Consider the following 22498-nt stretch of genomic DNA (forward strand, 5'->3'; position numbering starts at 1 on the left):
CCTAGTGGTTAGAGTGTCCGCCCTGAGATCGGTAGGTTGTGAGTTCACACCCCGGCCGAGTCATACCAAAGACTATAAAAATTGGACCCATTACCTCCCTGCTTGACACTCAGCATCAAGGGTTGGAATTGTGGGTTAAATCACCAAAAATGATTCCCGGGCGCTGCCACTGCCGCTGCTCACTGCTCCCCTCACCTCCCAGGGAGTTGAGTTGAGTTTGAGTTTCTTTCGAACATGCAAGCATACACATGATACATCCCAATTTCCAGTTTCTCTTGTCAACATGTTCGAAAAGGAGTAGGAAGAAGCAGAGCTTATTTAATCCTACCCCTTTTCTTTTACATAACAGTTGCTAAAACTTTTGTTCACTTCCTGTTCTCAATTTATTCACAATATACTCCATAAGTAATCACAATAAAAATAAATAAATAAATAATAATTGGTGAAGTAAGTCATATTACATATAATGAGATAAGTAAGATTATTTTGAGAAGTGATCAAGGGGATGGGTCAAATGCAGAGAATAATTTCGCCACACATAGTGTGTGTGTGACAATCATGGGTACTTTAACTTTAACTTTTTGCCCTGCATGAAAAAGGTTCTCTTTTTGCTGAAACCCGAGGACAGCAGAGGTGGCCGCGCCCGGGAATAATTTTTGGTGATTTAACCCCCAATTCCAACCCTTGATGCTGAGTGCTAAGCAGGGAGGTAATTGGTCCCATTTTTATAGTCTTTGGTATGACTCGGCCGGGGTTTGAACTCACTGCTCCCCTCACCTCCCAGGGGGTGATCAAGGGTGATGGGTCAAATGCAGAGAATAATTTCACCACACCTGGTGTGTGTGTGACAATCATTGGTACTTTAACTTTAACTTTAACTTAAATTGTTGTCCTTCTTTCCTGGCGTCTTCCTGGTCCTGTTTTGTTTGTTTCGGCTTCTAAAGCGATGGAGTCGTTCAACAAGCCTTCGTTTGCAACAAAAAAAACGAGTGTTCCGTGATTCAATCAATTAACGCAACAAAGATGGTTGGACATGATGTCGACAGAATAAGATATATCTGTAAAAAAAATTTTTATTTTGTGGGAATATGTTGATAGATATGGGATGATTATGTAAGTAAAGAAGGTGAGGCAGCAGCTCACACATTCTCATACTTTCTGTAACATCCAGGAAGAAATTATGTAAACCATCTTGACAAATGCCTCAACTATAATCTACGTGAAGGAGTCCAGAATTTTTTATTTAAATGTTTGCAATATTTCAGAAACCTTACAATGTAATAAATCCATAAAGTGTTACAAAATGGTATGAAATGAAGTAGATGAGTTATTGTGATGTAGAGAAATGTCATATGTTGACCAATTTTCCCAGGAGATTTTCTATATTTTGAAATGCAAATGTTGATGCTCCTTATAGACACATATTGTTTTTTGATGATAAATTAAACACAACATCAAACCTTATGTCACTACTGGTCCCACCTTTCCTAAAATAGTTCAAATCACAACTTAAAGCATTGTCCAGATGTTTACTGACATATCTTTAAATGACTTTTACTGCAAATGAATATTAACACCAAATATTGGTTATCGGCCTCTTTCACTACTAATAGTCGGTGTTAAAACCATATCAGTCGATCTCTACTTGTTACAGCAGTATTGTTCACATTATATACATTATTGCTAACACACTTTAGTATAATACTTTGTAGTGCTGTTCTACTAGACATGTTGTTAAGTAAATAGCTATCTGATAGAGCCTAATTATTGCAGAAAAATAGTTTGATACAGTGCTTGTTTGATTTCATGATATTGTTATTGCATTCTGCGAATGATTCTGTATTGCTATCAAGTATTACAAATCCTAAAACCAGTGAAGTTGGCATGTTGTGTAAATGGTAAATAAATATAGAATACAATGATTTGCAAATCCTTTTCAACTAATATTCAATTAAATATACTGCAAAGACAAGATACTTAATGTTCAAACTGGTAAACTTTGTTATTTTTTGCAAAAATTTGCTCATTTGGAATTTGATGCCTGCAACATGTTTTAACCAAAAGCTGGCACAGTTGGCAAAAAAGACTGAGAAAGTTGAAGAATGCTCATCAAAGACTTATTTGGAACATCCCACAGGTGAACATTTTAATTGGGAACAGGTGGGTGCCATGATTGGGTATAAAAGCAGCTTCCATGAAATGCTCAGTCATTCACAAACAAGGACGGGGCGAGGGTCACCACTTTGTCAACAAATGCGTTATCAAATTGTCCAATAGTTCAAGAACAACATTTCTCAATCAGCTATTGCAAGGAATTTAGGGATTTCACCATCTACGGTCCATAATATCATCAAAAGGTTCAGAGAATCTGGAGAAATCACTGCTGCATCAAAAAGCGACATCAGTGTGTAGAGGATATCACCACATGGGCTCAGGAACACTTCATAAAACCACTGTCATTAACTACAGTTGGTCGCTACATCTGTAAGTGCAAGTTAAACCTCTACTATGCAAAGCCAAAGCCATTTATCAACAACACCCAGAAACGCCGCCAGCTTTGTTGGGCCTGAGCTCATCTAAGATCGTTTGATGCAAAGTGGAAAAGTGTTCTGTGGTCTGACGAGTCCACATATCAAATTGTTCTTGGAAACTGTGGACGTTGTGTCCTCCGGACCAAAGAGGAAAAAAACCCATCAGGACTGTTATAGGTGCAAAGTTTAAAAGCCAGCATGTGTGATGGTATGGGGGTGTATTAGTGCCCAAGATATGGGTAACTTACACATCTGTGAAGGCGCCATTAATGCTGAAAGGTACATACAGGTTTTGGAGCAACATATGTTGCCATCCAAGCAACGTTACCATGGACGCCCCTGCTTATTTCAGCAAGACAATGCCAAGCCACGTGTTACAACAGCGTGGCTTCGCAGTAAAAGAGTGTGGGTACTAGACTGGCCTGCCTGTAGTCTAGACCTGTCTCCCATTGAAAATGTGTGGTGCATTATGAAGCCTAAAAAGTCTGGGGTCTCCTTTGTGGTACAAACCCCGTTTCTATATGAGTTGGGAAATTGTGTTGGATGTAAATATAAACGGAATACAATGATTTGCCAATCCTTTTCAACCCATATTCAATTGAATGCACTACAAAGACAACATATTTGATGTTCAAACTCATAAACTTTATTATTTTTTTGCAAATTATAATTAACTTAGAATTTCATGGCTGCAACACGTGCCAAAGTAGTTGGGAAAGGGCATGTTCACCACTGTGTTACATGGCCTTTCCTTTTAACAACACTCAGTAAACGTTTGGGAACTGAGGAGACACATTTTTGAAGCTTCTCAGGTGGAATTCTTTCCCATTCTTGCTTGATGTACACCTTAAGTTGTTCAACAGTCCGGGGGTCTCCGTTGTGCTATTTTAGGCTTCATAATGCGCCACACATTTTCAATGGGAGACAGGTCTGGACTACAGGCAGGCCAGTCTAGTACCCGCACTCTTTTACTATGAAGCCACATTGATGTGACACGTGGCTTGGCATTGTCTTGCTGAAATAAGCAGGGGCGTCCATGGTAACGTTGTTGGATGGCAACATATGTTGCTCCAAAACCTGTATGTACCTTTCAGCATTAATGGCGCCTTCACAGATGTGTAAGTTACCCATGTCTTGGGCACTAATACACCCCCATACCATCACACATGCTGGCTTTTACACTTTGCGCCTTGAACAATCCGGATGGTTCTTTTCCTCTTTGGTCTGGAGGACACGACATCCACAGTTTCCAAAAACAATTTGAAATGTGGACTCGTCAGACCACAGAACACTTTTCCACTTTGTATCAGTCCATCTTAGATGAGCTCAGGCCCAGCGAGGCCGACGGCGTTTCTGGGTGTTGTTGATAAACGTTTTTCGCCTCGCATACGAGAGTTTTAACTTGCACTTACAGATGTAGCGACCGACTGTAGTTACTGACAGTGGGATTCTGAAGTGTTCCTGAGCCCATGTGGTGATATCCTTTACACACTGATGTCGCTTGTTAATGCAGTACAGCCTGAGGGATCGAAGGTCACGGGCTTAGCTGCTTACGTGCAGTGATTTCTCCAGATTCTCTGAACCCTTTGATGATATTACGGACCGTAGATGGTGAAATCCCTAAATTCCTTGCAATAGCTGGTTGAGAAAGGTTTTTCTTAAACTGTTCAACAATTTGCTCACGCATTTGTTGACAAAGTGGTGACCCTCGCCCCATCCTTGTTTGTGAATGACTGAGCATTTCATGGAATCTACTTTTATACCCAACCATGGCACCCACCTGTTCCCAATTTGCCTGTTCACCTGTGGGATGTTCCAAATAAGTCTTTGATGAGCATTCCTCAACTTTATCAGTATTTATTGCCACCTTTCCCAACTTCTTTGTCACGTGTTGCTGGCATCAAATTCTAAAGCGAATGATTATTTGCCAAAAAAAAAAAGGTTTATCAGTTTGAACATCAAATATGTTGTCTTTGTAGCATATTCAACTGAATATGGGTTGAAAATGATTTGCAAATCATTGTATTCCGTTTATATTTACATCTAACATAATTTCCCAACTCATATGGAAATGGGGTTTGTACCACAAAGGAGACCCCAGACTGTTGAACAACTTAAGCCAGGGGTGCTCACACTTTTTCTGCAGGCGAGCTACTTTTCAATTGATCAAGTCGTGGGGATCTACCTCATTCACATATATCATTTATATTTACTTATTTATGAAATATATGTTTTTGTTAACAAGTTAAAGGTGTTTAATGATAATGCAAGCATGTTTAACACATATAGTTAATATTGTTAACAAGTTAAAGGTGTTTAAAGATAATGCAAGCATGTTTAATACATATAGTTAATATTGTTAACAAGTTAAAGGTGTTTAAAGATAATGCAAGCATGTTTAACACATATAGTTAATATTGTTAACAAGTTAAAGGTGGTTAAAAATAATACAAGCATGTTTAACACAAATAGTTAATATTGTTAACAACTTAAAGGTGGTTAAAGATAAAACAAGCATGTTTACCACATATAGTTAATATTGTTAACAACTTAAAGGTGTTTAAAGATAATACAAGCATGTTTAACACAAATAGTTAATATTGTTAACAACTTAAAGGTGGTTAAAGATAATACAAGCATGTTTAACACATATAGATTCCTTTCTTTCATGAAGACAAGAATACAAGTTGGTGTATTACCTGATTGTGATGACTTGCATTGATTGGAATCAGACAGTGGTGATGATAACGTCCGCATTTTCGAATGGAGGAGAAAAAAAGTCCTCCTTTCTGTCCAATACCACATGAAAGTGGTTGGTTTTTGGCATCTTATTTGTCCAGCTTCCGTACTCCTTTGTATACACTTTACAAGAAATACATTGTTGGCAAACTCCGTGGCTTGCTAGCTTGTGCACGCCAGCTTTCTGAGACTCTTATTTTGGTAGCGCAAGCAGGATGAAGCAGAGCTTTTATTGTGCAACTGTGCAGTCGGTCTTTGGAGTTTTGACGACAGGTACGGCGCCAGAGTCTGTTGAAATAAAGTGTTTCTCGCCTTCCAGTCGGTAAATTTAATGAGCTGGCAGCAGCCAGCGTCATCTCAGAAGACCCTCGGGTGCCGTGAATGTCAATCAAGTGACGAAAGTGACGTCATAGTGAAGATTTATGATCGCTCATTTTTAGGACTATTTTTTTAATGCCTGGCTGGTGATCGACTGACACACCCTCCGAGATCGACCGGTAGATCGCGATCGACGTAATGAGCACCCCTGACTTAAGCTGTACATCAAGCAAGAATGGGAAAGAATTCCACTTCAAAAATGTGTCTCCACAGTTCCCAAACGTTTACTGAGTGTTGTTAAAAGGAAAGGCCATGTAACACAGTGGTAACTTTTTTGCAATGTGTTGCTGCCATTAAATTCTAAGTTTTGCAAAAAATAACAAAGTTTACCACTCCGAACGTTAAATATCTTGTCTTTGCAGTTTATTCAATTGAATATAAGTTGAAAAGGATTTGCAAATCATTGTATTCTCTTTTTATTTACCATTTACACAACGTGTTAACTTCACTGGTTTCGGGTTTTGTATTAAAAGTATTAACAGTATCTTAAGGTTTATGTAACAGTATTTCAGTAGCCTTTTTAAATTGGTATAATATGTTTTTCTGTCAGGTTTGGACGCAGGTGGCAATTCTGCCACTTTCTCCTGTCCCAAATGCTGCGTCCAGCATTCCGAGGAAGATGAGCTGCAGCGCCACATGGAGAGCGTTCACTCTGTGGACGAAGAGGGCCGCTTTAACTGCAGAGACTGTGCCAAGGCCTTCAAGTTCCTGTCCCTGCTAAAAGCCCACCAGCGCATCCACACAGGTGAGCAGCCCTTCCTCTGTGTTCAGTGCGGACGGCGCTTCTCCTTCAAGCAGTCGCTGGAGAGACACAAGCAGACGCACACGCCCGAGCGCACGTACGAGTGTCTGCTCTGCGGGGAGTTCTTCAAGTCCCTTCTGGCGCAGCGCTCGCACATGAGCGTCCACATGGAGAACGGGGAGTGTGTGTGCTCCGAGTGCGGCCGCAAGTTCGCCTGGAAGTCGGCGCTGGTGAGGCACCTGAAGACTCACGGCGAGGACGACGACAAAGAGGAGCCTTCGCTGAAGTGCCCTCGCTGCGAGCTGAGCTTCAGCTGCGCCAGCTACCTCAACCGACACCTTCAGACCCACCGAGAGGAGAGGGCGCACGCCTGCAACTGCGGCAAGAGCTTCGCCTACCGGGCCGCGCTCACGGCCCACCAGCGAATCCACCAGAAAGAGAGACCTCACGTGTGCTCGCAGTGCGGCAAGAGCTTCCTCTTTAAGGGCGGCCTGCTGAACCACATGAAGATCCACTCGGAGGAGATGCCCTTCATGTGCTCGTACTGCGGCAAGTGCTTCAAGAGGGAGCGCAACATGAAGAAGCACGAGCGCTGCCACACCCGAGAAAACGTCTTCAGCTGCTCCCAGTGCGACAAGAGCTTTGTGTACAAGGCCACGCTGACCAGACACGAGCTGACGCACTCGGGCGAGAGGCCGTACCTCTGCTCCGACTGCGGCAAGGGCTTCTTCTCCCACGCCGAGCTGCTCAAGCACGAGCGCTTCCACACGGGCCACAAGCCCTTCCGCTGCCCGCACTGCGACAAGAGCTTCACGCAGTCCTGCTACCTGACCATTCACCTGCGCTACCACACGGGCGCCAGGCCCTACTCCTGCGGCGAGTGCGACAAGAGCTTCCTCAGCGCCAATCGCCTGAAGAGACACAAGCAGACACACACGGGGGAGAAGCCTTTTGCTTGTGTGCAGTGTGGCAAAGGCTTCAGGCAGTCCTACCACCTCAAGATGCATCAGCGCACGCACATCAAGATAACGTGAAGACCATCCAACTCCAAATTGGTCCAAAGCAGAAGTGTCCAAAGTGTGGACAGCTCATTTTTTTACGGCCTGCGGCGTGTTCCATGAATACCATTACAAAAGACAAAACATAAAAAAGTGGAATATAAGAGCAAACGGGTGAAATGTAACAAGAAAAAATTGCAATTTTGACCCTAATAACCCAAAGCTGCCATGTAGACCGTCTTTTTTCCTTTAAAACTGTCATTACTCAAAAAATAATAATGAATCAAAATCAATGTTGTTATAATTTATTGACCTTTTAAAGGCTCCAATTACTTCACATCCACTTAGAAATATTTTTTGGGAAAATATTGCATATTTTGTTTGTTTGCCATATAAAAACCAAGGGGTTTTTTTGTGTTTTTTTTACAAAAAGGGCATAAAACAAACAAACTAGAGATGTCCGATAATATTGGTCTGCCGATATTATCGGCCGATAAATGCTTTAAAATGTAATATCGGAAATTATCGGTATCGGTTTCAAAAGTAAAACGTATGACTTTTTAAAACGCGGCTGTGTACACGGACGTAGGGAGAAGAACAGAGCGCCAATAAACCTTAAAGACACTGCCTTTGCGTGCCGGCCCAATCACATAAAATCTACGGCTTTTCACACACACATAAGTGAATGCAACACATACTTGGTCAACAGCCGTACAGGTCACACCGAGGGTGGCCGTATAAACAACTTTAACACTGTTACAAATATGCGCCACACTGTGAACCCACACCAAACAAGAATGACAAACGCATTTCGGGAGAACATCCGCACCGTAACACAACATAAACACAACAGAACAAATACCCAGAACCCTTTGCAGCACTAACTCTTCCGGGACGCTACAATATACACCCCCCGCTACCCCCTACCCCCCACATCTCAAATCCCCCCCACCCTGCCCACCTCAACCTCCGAGAGAGCATGTCCCAAATTCCAAGCTGCTGTTTTGAGGCATGTTAAAAAAAAATAATGCACTTTGTGACTTCAATAGTAAATATGGCAGTGCCATGTTGCCATTTTTTTCCATTTGATTTATTTTTGGAAAACCTTGTTACATTGTTTATTGCATGCAGCGGAGTATCGCAACAATATTAGGCATAATAATGGGTTAATTCCACGACTGTATATATCAGTATCGGTTGATATCGGAATCGGTAATTAAGAGCTGGACAATATCGGAATATCGGATATGGGCAAAAAAGCCATTATCGCACATCTCTAAAACAAACCCATAGAAACATAATTATACACTTACAATCTACATATAGATCTGAAGTTGATCTACAGACATAAGCGTTGATTGTAAAAAATAAAAAATAAAAAAAAATGTATGACTAATTTTTAACACTTAAGTGGGGCCAATTTGGACTCCTGAACATTTTAGTGGGATATTGTTTTGTACTTTTGCTTAAAAAAATTACTCAAATGAATTGTTGACCTATGCAAGCCTCCTATTACTATCAAATATTCCACTTTGAAACGTTCTTTGGGGAAAATATTGCATATTTTGTTTTTTTGCCACACAAAAAAACAAGTTTTCTTTGAAAAAGGGCATAAAACAAACCGGAAAACGTATAATCGACAGATCTGAAGTTGATGTAGAGATTTAAGCGTTGTTGATAATAAAAAATTAAGAAAAGTAATGTATGACTCGTTTTTAAGACCTTTAAGATCCCTTAGAACAGTGATGTCCAGACTACAGCCCGCCTACCGCGTCTATTTAGCTGGCAAGTCATCATGAGTTCAACAAAGCATGGCACCACAGGGTGCTTTCAAATTAGTTTTAAATACCAGGCGGTCTCTGAATACCACATATTCACTGCCATCTTGTGGTCCAAGTAAGTAGATCGGATCAATGCCCCGTGAAAGTACTTTTTAAAATAATAGCACAGCATTTGACATAATCCAAACAACATTCCCTAGTCATGGTGCAAAAAAAATGCAACTAAAATAAAAGTCAACACACATGGTCACACATAACACAACCTGCTCACTGATTTTTGTGGATCCTTTAAAAAAACATCCAACACAACAAATAATTCAAAATTGCACCCATTTAAATCCAATAGAGTGCATGATGGGAAAATGTAAATCCGTGTTTGGCGTATTTTAGCTGATTGATTACAAAACTTTTTAAGGAGGTCATACTGACCCAACCTCGGATAAGCGGAAGAAGATGGATGGATGGATGGATGGATCACGTAAGTATAGCAGGTAGGAGTTAATCCTTCATATACTCTTAAAATCCAATTATATTAATATAATATATACACCTATATATGTATTATATTTTATATATATGTTTATACATAATATATTTTAATTGTAACAGTTATATATTATATATCAATTATATATGGATTTGTATATATATATATATATGTACCCCGCCTTCCGCCCAAATTCAGCTGGGATAGGCTCCAGCACCCCCTGTGACCTCAAAAGGGACAAGCGGTTGAAAATGGATGGATATATATAACTTTACATGCAGTCTGCTTTCGGCCCCGACCAAATTCTTTTAGCCCAATCGCGGCCCCCAAGTCAAAAGGTTTGGACATCTCTGCCTTATTTTTTATTTGTTTTACTGTCATAGCTTAAATAATTATGACCCAAAATCAATGTTATGAATTAGAAGTATTTAAGGGTCCAATGACTTCATGTCAAATGTTGCTTCTTAAACAAAAAGTGCATAAAACAAAAAATTATAACTACAAACGTTATATTGACCGATATGTTTTAAAGTTGATATAGAGATTCAAGGGTTGAAAAAAAATATATGACTTATTTTTTTTATGACTGAGACCCTTCTCGGTTCCTGGTACCTAACTTGAGCGGTTAGCCCTGAAGCAGGGGTGTCCAAACTTGTTACCTCGTTTACCTTTGTGAATCAGAAACATCAAGCAGCTAAAATGCGCCAAACATGGGTAAGTGTGGAGAGAGTGTTTGTTATTTTTCCCATCATGCCTTGCAATGGATTTACATGGATTTAATTTTGCATGTGTTTATGTCCACAAAGTTCAGTGAGCAGGTTGTTTTAATGTGTGACATATTTGTTGACTTTTTGTGCTGGTGGAATTGTTTTTCCTGCACCATGACTAGGGAAGGTTGTTAGAAATGGGTCAAATAAGTGAATGCTGTGCATGTAGTTTCTAGCAAGTACACTCCATGATCACTGGCCTGAGTCACTTACTTTGTCCACAAGACGGTGACAAATAAGCACCTATTAAACCACCAGATATGCAAATTTAACACCCCTGGCAATCTCGGGCCAAACTTAAGACGTTGGCGGGCCATAGTTTGGACACACTGCCCTAAATGTTAAAAAATGGTATACATTGTTTTTGAAAATGAAAAATATCAAAATGGGCCCTGCGTGCTTTGAATTTTAAATGGAAAAAGTTTTGGTTTGAAGTAGAGATGTCCGATAATATCGGCCGATAAATGCTTTAAAATGTAATATCGGAAATTATCGGTATCGTTTTTTTTTTATTATCGGTATTGTTTTTTTTTTTAATATATATATATATATTTTTTTTTTTAATCAACATAAAAAACACAAGATACACTTACAATTAGTGCACCAACCCAAAAAAACCTCCCTCCCCCATTTACACTCATTCACACAAAAGGGTTGTTTCTTTCTGTTATTGATATTCTGGTAGGTTCCTACATTATATATCAATATATATCAATACAGTCTGCAAGGAATACAGTCCGTAAGCACACATGATTGTGCGTGCTGCTGGTCCACTATTAGTACTAACCTTTAACAGTTAATTTTACTCATTTTTATTAAATACTAGTTTCTATGTAACTGTTTTTATATTGTTTTGCTTTCTTTTTTATTCAAGAAAATGTTTTTAATTTATTCATCTTATTTTATTTTATTAATAAAAAAAAAAAAAGGACCTTATCTTCACCATACCTGGTTGTCCAAATTAGGCATAATAATGTGTTAATTCCACGACTGTATATATCGGTATCGGTTGATATCGGTAATTAAGAGCTGGACAATGTCGGATATCGGCAAAAAAGCCATTATCGGACATCCCGAGTTTGAAGCCATTTCATTTAACAGCGTGTCAACTCTCTGGCAATGTGATTAAACCTCAAGAACTTGGATTAAATGGAGTCCCCTTGCTTTACAAACACAAAACTACTGAAAGGTAGGGATGGCCCGATCAGGGTTTTATGCTGCCCATTCTTATACCCATCACCCATGAGTGATGATAAATGTTTCAATGTACAAAACCAGTGAAGTTGGCACGTTATGCAAATCGTAAATTTAGATATTTCACCATCTACGGTCCATAATATAATTAAAAGGTTCAGAGAATCTGGAGAAATCACTGCACGTAAGCGATGATATTACGGACCTTCAAGCCCTCAGGTGGTACTGCGTCAAAAAGCGACGTCAGTAAAGGATATCACCACATGGGCTCAGGAACACTTCAGAAAACCACTGTCAGTAACTACAGTTGGTCGCTACATCTGTAAGTGCAAGTTAAAACACTCCTATGCAAAGCCAAAGCCATTTATCAACAACACCCAGAAACGCTTCGCTCATCTAAGATGGACTGATGCAAAGTGGAAAAGTGCTCTGTGGTCTGACGAGTCCACATTTCAAATTGTTTTTTGGAAACTGTGGACGTTGTATCTTCCGGACCAAAGAGGAAAATAACCATCAGGACTGTTCTAGGCACAAAGTTGAAAAGCCAGCATCTGTGATGGTATGGGGGTGTATTAGTGCCCAAGGCATGGGTAACGTACACATCTGTGAAGGCGCCATTAATGCTGAAAGGTACATACAGGTTTTGGAGCAACTTATGTCGCCATCCAGGCAAACGTTATCATGGACACCCCTGCTTATTTCAGCAATACAAAGCCAAGCCACGTGTTTCACCGGCATGGCTTCATAGTAAGAGAGTTCGGGTACTAGACTGGCCTGCCTGTAGTCCAGATCTGTCTCCCATTGAAAATGTGTGGCGCATTTTAAAGCCTAAAATACCACAACAGAGACCCCCGGACTGTTGAACAACTTAATCAGAATCAGAATAGTTTTATTGCCATTGTTTGAGAACGGGTTCACAAACTAGGATTTTTTTCTTGGTACAATCGTGCAACATATAACACAGAATAGGTAATAGGTAATAAAAATGAGCTGTAACTGAGCTATCATATCTTGTTCAGGTGGCGGGAAAAAAAACTGTACAGGTGGCGGGAGGTGATTGATTGATTGATTGATTTAGATTTTTGTTAGTAGGTTGCACAGTGAAGTACATATTCTGTACAATTGACCACTAAATGGTAACACCCCAATAAGTTTTTCAACTGGTTTAAGTCAGGGTCCACTTAAATTGATTCATGATACAGATATATACTATCAGATATATAGGTGTGGGTCTGGATCTCCGGGTTGGGGAGGAGACCCTGCCCCAAGTGGAGGAGTTCAAGTACCTCGGAGTCTTGTTCACGAGTGAGGGAAGAGTGGATCGTGAGATCGACAGGCGGATCGGTGCGGCATCTTCAGTAATGCGGATGCTGTATCGATCCGTTGTGGTGAAGAAGGAGCTGAGCCGGAAGGCAAAGCTCTCAATTTACCGGTCGATCTACGTTCCCATCCTCACCTATGGTCATGAGCTTTGGGTTATGACCGAAAGGACAAGATCACGGGTACAAGCGGCCCAAATGAGTTTCCTCCGCCGGGTGGCAGGGCTCTCCCTTAGAGATAGGGTGAGAAGCTCTGCCATCCGGGGGGGAGCTCAAAGTAAAGCCGCAGCTCCTCCACATGGAGAGGAGCCAGATGAGGTGGTTCGGGCATCTGGTCAGGATGCCACCCAATCGCCTCCCTCGGGACATGTTTAGGGCACGTCCGACCGGTAGGAGGCCACGGGGAAGACCCAGGACACGTTGGGAAGACTATGTCTCCCGGCTGGCCTGGGAACGCCTCGGGATCCCCCGGGAGGAGCTGGACGAAGTGGCTGGGGAGAGGGAAGTCTGGGCTTCCCTGCTTAGGCTGCTGCCCCCGCGACCCGACCTCGGATAAGCGGAAGAAGATGGATGGATGGATGGATATATAGGTGTGGGTCTGGATGGACCGTAGTCTCCTGCCTGAGGGGAGAAGGGAGAATAGTTTGTGTCCAGGGTGAGGAGAGTCAGCTGTGATCCGACCCTGGTCCCGAAGGAGAACAGGTCCTGGAGGGATGTGAGACTGCAGCCAATCACCTTCTCAGCAGCATGTACGGTGCGCCGCAGTGGATGCTTGTCCCGGACTGTGGCGCCGGGGAACCACACGGTGATGGAGGACTGAGGATGGACTCGATGATGGCCGAGTAGAACTGCACCAGAATCTCGGTCGGCACCTTAAGTTTCCTCTGTTGGGCCTTCTTGATGGCCGGCTCCTACTCGAGGTCCTGGGTGATGGTGGTGCCCAGGAAACGGAAGGAGTCCACGATGGAGACGGAGGTTGGGAGAGTCCATCAGGGTGGGGTTGTGACTTTCCTGAGGTCTGTGATCAGCTCCAGGTTGTTGAGGCTGCACCAGGACGCCAGTTGGTCCAACTCTCTCCTGTAGGCGAGATGAGCCCGATGAGGAGCTTTACGGACTGGTGACTGGAGGTGCAGCAGTTTGTGTACAGGAAGAAGAGCCAGGGGGAGAGTACACAGCCCTGAGGAGTACCAGTGTTCCTGGTCCGACTGTCCGAGACAACCTTCCCCAGCCGCACATGCTGTCTACGGTCCGTCAGGAAGTCATTGATCCATCTGCAGAGGGAGTCGGGCAAGGTTTCTCATTGTCATCCCATTGGGTTGAGTTTTTTCTTGCCCTGATGTGAGACACTTGTGATTTAGGGCTATATTGATGTGAGACACTTGTGATTTAGGGCTATATTGATGTGAGACACTTGTGATTTAGGGCTATATTGATGTGAGACACTTGTGATTTAGGGCTATATTGATGTGAGACACTTGTGATTTAGGGCTATATTGATGTGAGACACTTGTGATTTAGGGCTATATTGATGTGAGACACTTGTGATTTAGGGCTATATAAGTAAACATTGATTGATGATTGATTGATTGAAGCTTATAAGCTGTACATCAAGCAAGAATGGGAAAGAATTCCACTTCAAAAATGTGTCTCCTCAGTTCCCAAACCTTTACTGAGTGTTGTTAAAAGGAAAGGCCATGTAACACAGTGGTATATGCCAACTTTTTTGCAATGTGTTGCTGCCATTAAATTCCAAGTTAATGATTATTTGCAAAAAAATGAAGTTTCTCAGTGTGAACATGAAATATCTTGTCTTTGCAGTCGATTCAATTGAATATAAGTTGAAAAGGATTTGCAAATCATTGTACTCTGTTTTTATTTACCATTTAAACAACGTGACAACTTCACTGCTTTTGGGGTTTGCAAGAAGAATTAAAATGTGATTGTAGTGTTAAAAATTCTGCCTGTACAAAAATAGTATTGTTCAGTTACACATTTACCAGCATTTATTGTGGTTGTTGTAATTTTTGAATCTTTGGGCACCATTCAATTCGATTCTTGGGGGTAACGATTCGATTCAGAATCATTTCTCGATTCAAAATCAATACTTTTTTTTAAAATAATTGGTGCCAGTTCTACAAACCCCGTTTCCATTTGAGTTGGGAAATTGTGTTAGATGTAAATATAAACGGAATACAATGATTTGCAAATCATTTTCAACCCATATTCAGTTGAATATGCTACAAAGACAACATATTTGATGTTCAAACTCATAAACTTTCTTTTTTTTTTGCAAATAATTAACTTAGAATTTCATGGCTGCAACACGTGCCAAAGTAGTTGGGAAAGGGCATGTTCACCACTGTGTTACATGGCCTTTTCTTTTAAAAACACTCAGTAAACGTTTGGGAACTGAGGAGACACATTTTTGAAGCATCTCAGGTGGAATTCTTTCCCATTCTTGCTTGATGTACAGCTTAAGTTGTTCAACAGTCCGGGGGTCTCCGTTGTGCTATTTTAGGCTTCATAATGCGCCACACATTTTCAATGGGAGACAGTTCTGGACTACAGGCAGGCCAGTCTAGTACCCGCACTCTTTTACTATGAAGCCACGTTGATGTAACACGTGGCTTGGCATTGTCTTGCTGAAATAAGCAGGGGCGTCCATGGTAACGTGGCTTGGATGGTAACATATGTTGCTCCAAAACCTGTATGTACCTTTCAGCATTAATGGCGCCTTCACAGATGTGCAAGTTACCCATGTCTTGGGCACTAATACACCCCCATACCATCACACATGCTGGCTTTTATACTTTGCGCCTATAACAATCCGGATGGTTTTTTTCCTCTTTGGTCCGGAGGACACGACGTCCACAGTTTCCAAAAACAATTTGGAATGTGGACTCGTCAGACCACATGAACACTTTTCCACTTTGTATCAGTCCATCTTAGATGAGCTCAGGCTCAGCGAAGCCGACTGCGTTTCTGGGTGTTGTTGATAAACGGTTTTCGCCTTGCATAGGAGAGTTTTAACTTGCACTTACAGATATAGCGACCAACTGTAGTTACTGACAGTGGGTTTCTGAAGTGTTCCTGAGCCCATGTGGTGATATCCTTTACACACTGATGTCGCTTGTTGATGCAGTACAGCCTGAGGGATCGAAGGTCACGGGCTTAGCTTCTTACGGGCAGTGATTTCTCCAGATTCTCTGAACCCTTTGATGATATTACGGACCGTAGATGGTGAAATCCCTAAATTCCTTGCAATAGCTGGTTGAGAAAGGTTTTTCTTAAACTGTTCAACAATTTGCTCACGCATTTGTTGACAAAGTGGTGACCCTCGCTCCATCCTTGTTTGTGAATGACTGAGCATTTCATGGAATCTACTTTTATACCCAATCATGGCACGCACCTGTTCCCAATTTGCCTGTTCACCTGTGGGATGTTCCAAATAAGTGTTTGATGAGCATTCCTCAACTTTATCTGTATTTATTGCCACCTTTCCCAACTTCTTTGTCACGTGTTGCTGGCATCAAATTCTAAAGTTAATGATTATTTGCAACAAAAAAATGTTTATGACTTTGAACATCAAATATGTTGTCTTTGTAGCATATTCAACTGAATATGGGTTGAAAATGATTTGCAAATCATTGTATTCCGTTTATATTTACATCTAACACAATTTCCCAACTAATATGGAAACGGTTTGTATGATTAACTAAATTCCTCCATAAAATAGATAAACATCTCTGATAAATGTCTATATTACTTTAAAGAAAACTGGTTTTGTTGAATAAAATTCTAGCCAAACATTTAATAAAGTTAAATACAAATAAAGTATCCAACTCTTATTTTCTAAGTAAATGTATACAGCAGATATAGATCATCTTCATCAACTATATCATTTGTCTGAGTGGCTGGACAGGAAACATAAAAATTAAATATAAAAAATATATAATTTTTTTTTAGATAGATTTCTTTTGAATCGATTAAAGAATCCTTAAAAGAATCACGATTCTTTTGGAAATCGATTTTTTTCTGGACACACCAAATTGTATTTTTTAATGAACTAAACTTTGTTTATATTTGAAGGATATTTTATTTTCATATTAAGATCTTTTAATATTTAAACTTTTTCCATGCTGAAAAGTCAAGTATGGAAGGGGTTATTTTAATATTTTTATTTAAAAGAATAAAATGCTAAAAAAAAATTGAAAATGCTCAAATTTAAAGACAAATCTTTGTTATAGGTGACAAAGTATACTATTGGTTTAAAAATGTTAGCTTTTTCTTTTGATTTTCTGCTCTCTATTTCTTACATTTTCAGTGTCGTTTTTTAGACGTATGTTTTTGATCAAATTTAGCAGACACGTTAGGTATATTTGCACAAAGTATCAGATCGGTATCGGCGATACCAGCCAGAATTTGACTTGGTAAGGGATCTTGGCAAGCTGGCTCTCCAATCAGCTAAACAGACTCAATACTGAGGAATTTGTGAAACTGAAATAATACAAAAATAATCATTGTAAGTTAATAATACTAACACAGACACTTGTAAACATGTTAGTATATTAGCTAATGCTAATGACGCTAGCTTGACTACATTACAATAGCACGTACAAATATGCGTGGAAACACTCCTACAGACATCACACATCGGACGGTTTAGTAAGTAAGAATTTGCTTTTTCTTATTACTTTGTGATTTTCAGCTCTATTTTTCTTACATTTTCAGTGTCGTTTTTTTAGACACTCGTAAACGTGTTAGCTTATTAGCTAATGCTAACAATGCTCGACTGCATTACAATAGCACGTACAAATATGCGTGGAAACACTCCTACAGACATCACACATCGGACGCTTTAGTAAGAATTTGCTTTTTCTTGTTGTATTGTGATTTTCTGCTCTATTTTTCTTACATTTTCAGTGTCGTTTTTTTAGACACTCGTAAACGTGTTAGCATATTAGCTAATGCTAACGATGCTAGCTTAACTACATTACAGACATCACACATGGGACGCTATAGTAAGTAAGATGTTAGCTTTTTCTTATTACATTATGATTCTGCTCGGTTTTTCTTACATTTTCAGTGTCGTTTTTTGAGACACTCGTAAACGTGTTAGCATATTAGCTAATGCTAATGACGCTAGCTAGACTACATTACAATAGCACGTACAAATATGCGTGGAAACACTCCTACAAACATCACACATCGGACGCTTTAGTAAGTAAGAATTATAAGTAAGATGTTAGCGTTTTCTTATTACTTTATGATTCTGCTCGGTTTTTCTTACATTTTCAGTGTCGTTTTTTAGACACTCGTAAACGTGTTAGCATATTAGCTAATGCTAACAACGCTTGACTACATTACAAATGTACGTACAAATATGCGTGGAAACACTCCTACAGACATCACACAACGCTTTTTCTTATTGTATTGTGATTCTCTGCTCTATTTTTCTTACATTTTCAGTGACGTTTTTTTAGACACTCGTAAACGTGTTAGCATATTAGCTAATGCTAACGACGCTAGCTTGACTACATTACAGACATCACACATGGGACGCTATAGTAAGTAAGAATTGTAAGTAAGATGTTAGCTTTTTCTTATTACGTTATGATTCTGCTCGGTTTTTCTTACATTTTCAGTGTCGTTTTTTAGACACTCGTAAACGTGTTAGCATATTAGCTAATGCTAACGACGCTAGCTTGACTACATTACAGACATCACACATGGGACGCTATAGTAAGTAAGAATTGTAAGTAAGATGTTAGCTTTTTCTTATTACGTTATGATTCTGCTCGGTTTTTCTTACATTTTCAGTGTCGTTTTTTAGACACTCGTAAACGTGTTAGCATATTAGCTAATGCTAACAACGCTTGACTACATTACGATAGTACGTACAAATATGCGTAGAAACACTCCTACAGACATCACACATCGGACGCTATAGTAAGTAGGAATTGTAAGTAAGATGTTAGCTTTTTCTTATTACATTATGATTCTGCTTGGTTTTTCTTACATTTTCAGCGTCGTTTTTTAGACACTCGTAAACGTGTTAGCATTTTAGCTAATGCTAACGACGCTAGCTTGACAACATTACAATAGCACGTACAAATATGCGTGGAAACACTCCTACATACATCACACGTCGGACGCTTTAGTAAGTAAGAATTAGCTTTTTCTTGTGATTTTCTGCTCTATTTTTCTTACATTTTCAGTGTAGTTTTTTTACACTCGTAAACGTGTTAGCATATTAGCTAATGCTAAAGACGCTAGCTTGACTACATTACAATAGCACGTACAAATATGCGTGGAAACACTCCTACAGACATCACACTTGGACGATTTAGTAAGTAAGAATTAGATTTTTCTTATTACTTTGTGATTTTCTGCTCTATTTTTCTTACATTTTCAGTGTCGTTTTTTTAGACACTCGTAAACGTGTTAGCATATTAGCTAATGCTAACGACGCTAGCTTGACTACACTACAGACATCACACATGGGACGCTATAGTAAGTAAGAATTGTAAGTAAGATGTTAGCGTTTTCTTATTACATTATGATTCTGCTCGGTTTTTCTTACATTTGCAGTGTCGTTTTTTTAGACACTCGTAAACGTTTTAGCATATTAGCTAATGCTAACAACGCTTGACTACATTACGATAGTACGTACAAATATGCGTGGAAACACTCCTACAGACATCACACATGGGACGATTTATTAAGTAAGAACTAGCTTTTTCTTATTGTATTGTGATTTTCTGCTCTATTTTTCTTACATTTTCAGTGTCGTTTTATTAGACACTCGTAAACGTGTTAGCATATTAGCTAATGCTAACGACGCTAGCTTGACTACATTACAGACATCACACATGGGACGCTATAGTAAGTAAGAATTGTAAGTAAGATGTTAGCTTTTTCTTATTACGTTATGATTCTGCTCGGTTTTTCTTACATTTTTTTCAGTGTCGTTTTTTAGACACTCGTAAACGTGTTAGCATATTAGCTAATGCTAGCGACGCTAGCTTGACTACATTACAATAGCACGTACAAATATGCGTGGAAACACTCCTACAGACGTCACACATCGGACGCTTTGGTAAGTAAGAATTATAAGTAAGATGTTAGCTTTTTCTTATTACGTTACGATTCTGCTCGGTTTTTCTTACATTTTCAGTGTCGTTTTTTTAGACACTCGTAAACGTGTTAGCATATTAGCTAATGCTAACAACGCTTGACTACATTACAATAGCACGTACAAATATGCGTGGAAACACTCCGACAGACATCACACATCGGACGATTTAGGAAGTAAGAATTTGCTTTTTCTTATTACTTTGTGATTTTCTGCTATTTTTTTTACATTTTCAGTGTCGTTTTTTTAGACACTCGTAAACGTGTTAGCATATTAGCTCATCCTAATGACGTTAGCTTGACTACATTACAATAGCACGTACAAATATGCATGATTGGAAACACTCCTACAGACATCACACATCGGACGCTTTAGTAAGTAAGAATTATAAGTAAGATGTTAGGTTTTTCTTATTACGTTATGATTCTGCTCGGTTTTTCTTACATTTTCACTGTCGTTTTTTTAGACACTCGTAAACGTGTTAGCATATTAGCTAATGCTAACAACGCTTGACTACATTACAATTGCACGTACAAATATGCGTGGAAACACTCCGACAGACATCACACATCGGACGATTTAGGAAGTAAGAATTTGCTTTTTCTTATTACTTTGTGATTTTCTGCTATTTTTCTTACATTTTCAGTGTCGTTTTTTTAGACACTCGTAAACGTGTTAGCATATTAGCTAATGCTAACTACATTACAGACATCACACATGGGACTTTAAGAATTGTAAGTAAGATGTTAGCTTTTTCTTATTACAATATGATTCTGCATATTAGCTAATGCTAACGGCGCTAGCTTGACTACATTACAATAGCACGTACAAATATGCGTGGAAACACTCCTACAGACATCACGCATGGGACGATTTAGTAAGTAAGAATGAGCTTTTTCTTATTGTATTGTAATTTTCTGCTCTATTTTTCTTACATTTTCAGTGTCGTTTTTTTAGACACTCGTAAACGTGTTAGCATATTAGCTAATGCTAACGACGCTAGCTTGACTACATTACAATAGCACATACAAATATGCGTGGAAACACTCCTACAGACGTCACACATTTTAGTAAGAAGAATGTTAGCTTTTTCTTGTATTTTCAGTGTCGTTTTTTTTAGACCTGTGTCTTTTTTTTTTCAATCTAGCAGCCATGTTAGGTATATTTGCACAAAGTATCAGATCGGTATCGCCGATATCAGCCTGAATTTGACTTGGTAAGGGATCGGAAAGAAAGTCAGTGTCCTAATACTGACTTAAGCGTCAATATATACCTTGATGTTGCAGAAAAAAAGACCATATATTTTTTTAACCGATTTCCGAACTCTAAATGGGTGAATTTTGGCGAATTAAACGCCTTTCTATTATTCGCTCTCGGAGCGATGACGTCACAACGTGACGTCACATCGGGAAGCAATCCGCCTTTTTCTCACTTTCGTCGGTGTGTTGTCGGAGGGTGTAACAACACGAACAGGGACGATTCAAGTTGCACCAGTGGCCCAAAGATGCGAAAGTGGCAAGAAATTGGACGAAATTTGTTCAAAATACGAGGGTGTGGGGAAAGCCGACGAAATGGTCAGTCGTTTGTTCCACACACTTTACCGACGAAAGCTATGCTACGACAGAGATGGCAAGAATGTGTGGATATCCTGCGACACTCAAAGCAGATGCATTTCCAACGATAAAGTCAAAGAAATCTGCCGCCAGACCCCCATTGAATCTGCCGGAGTGTGTGAGCAATTCAGGGACAAAGGTCCTCGGTAGCACGGCAAGCAATGGCGGCAGTTTGTTCCCGCAGACGAGCGAGCTAAACCCCCTGGATGTCTTGGCTCACACCGTCCCTTATGCCACCGAAGATGATCAAGAGAAGAATATCGACCCGAGCTTCCCTGGCCTGCTGACAATAACTCCAAAACTGGACAGATCAGCTTTCAGGAAAAGGGATCGGATGAGGGTATGTCTACAGAATATATTAATTGATGAAAACTTTATTCATTACTTGCGGTTTTACGTAAATTATTATACATAAACTGTGTTTACCAATAATTTAGCTTAAAAACATTAATTTTTTTCAATCATTCGAGTACATTCGGGTAGTCTTGTGTAATGCAGTATTTTGTGTCTATTTAGGTATGGTTAACTTGAGTGCTGAAATCGTGGAAAAATATATGTTCTTAGCGTGCCTGAAATGGGCTGTCTGAACTCTCAAAGTGCATGTTGTTGCCAAATGTATTTCATATGCTGTAAACCTACTTCATAGTTGTTAGTAATTATCTTATCAGACAGTGTTAAGCTGCTGAAATCCGAGTCTGAATCCCAGCTAATGTCGCTATACCTTGCTCTGTTTGTATTGGCATCACTGTGTGACGTCACAGGAAAATGGACGGGTGTATATAACGATGGTTAAAATCAGGCACTTTGAAGCTTT

The 22498-nt window shown here is 39.8% G+C and overlaps 1 protein-coding gene across 4 annotated transcripts in view; it reads left to right on the forward strand.

The window, feature by feature from the left end:
- Window positions 1-10951, forward strand: part of LOC133606880 (uncharacterized) — a 44992-nt gene extending 34041 nt beyond the window's left edge. For 3 of the 4 annotated variants that reach the window (XM_061961272.2, XM_061961274.2, XM_072913144.1), the window contains one exon: window positions 6199-10951. In XM_061961272.2, coding sequence (XP_061817256.2) covers window positions 6199-7424 — 1226 coding nt within the window. In that variant the 3' untranslated portion in view covers window positions 7425-10951. The remainder of the gene's footprint in view (window positions 1-6198) is intronic. The other variant, XM_061961273.2, reaches the window with a different exon arrangement.
- The last annotated feature ends 11547 nt before the right edge of the window (window positions 10952-22498 follow it).

This window comes from Nerophis lumbriciformis, linkage group LG05 (assembly GCF_033978685.3).
Source record: "Nerophis lumbriciformis linkage group LG05, RoL_Nlum_v2.1, whole genome shotgun sequence".
NCBI classification, from domain to species: Eukaryota; Metazoa; Chordata; class Actinopteri; order Syngnathiformes; family Syngnathidae; genus Nerophis; species Nerophis lumbriciformis.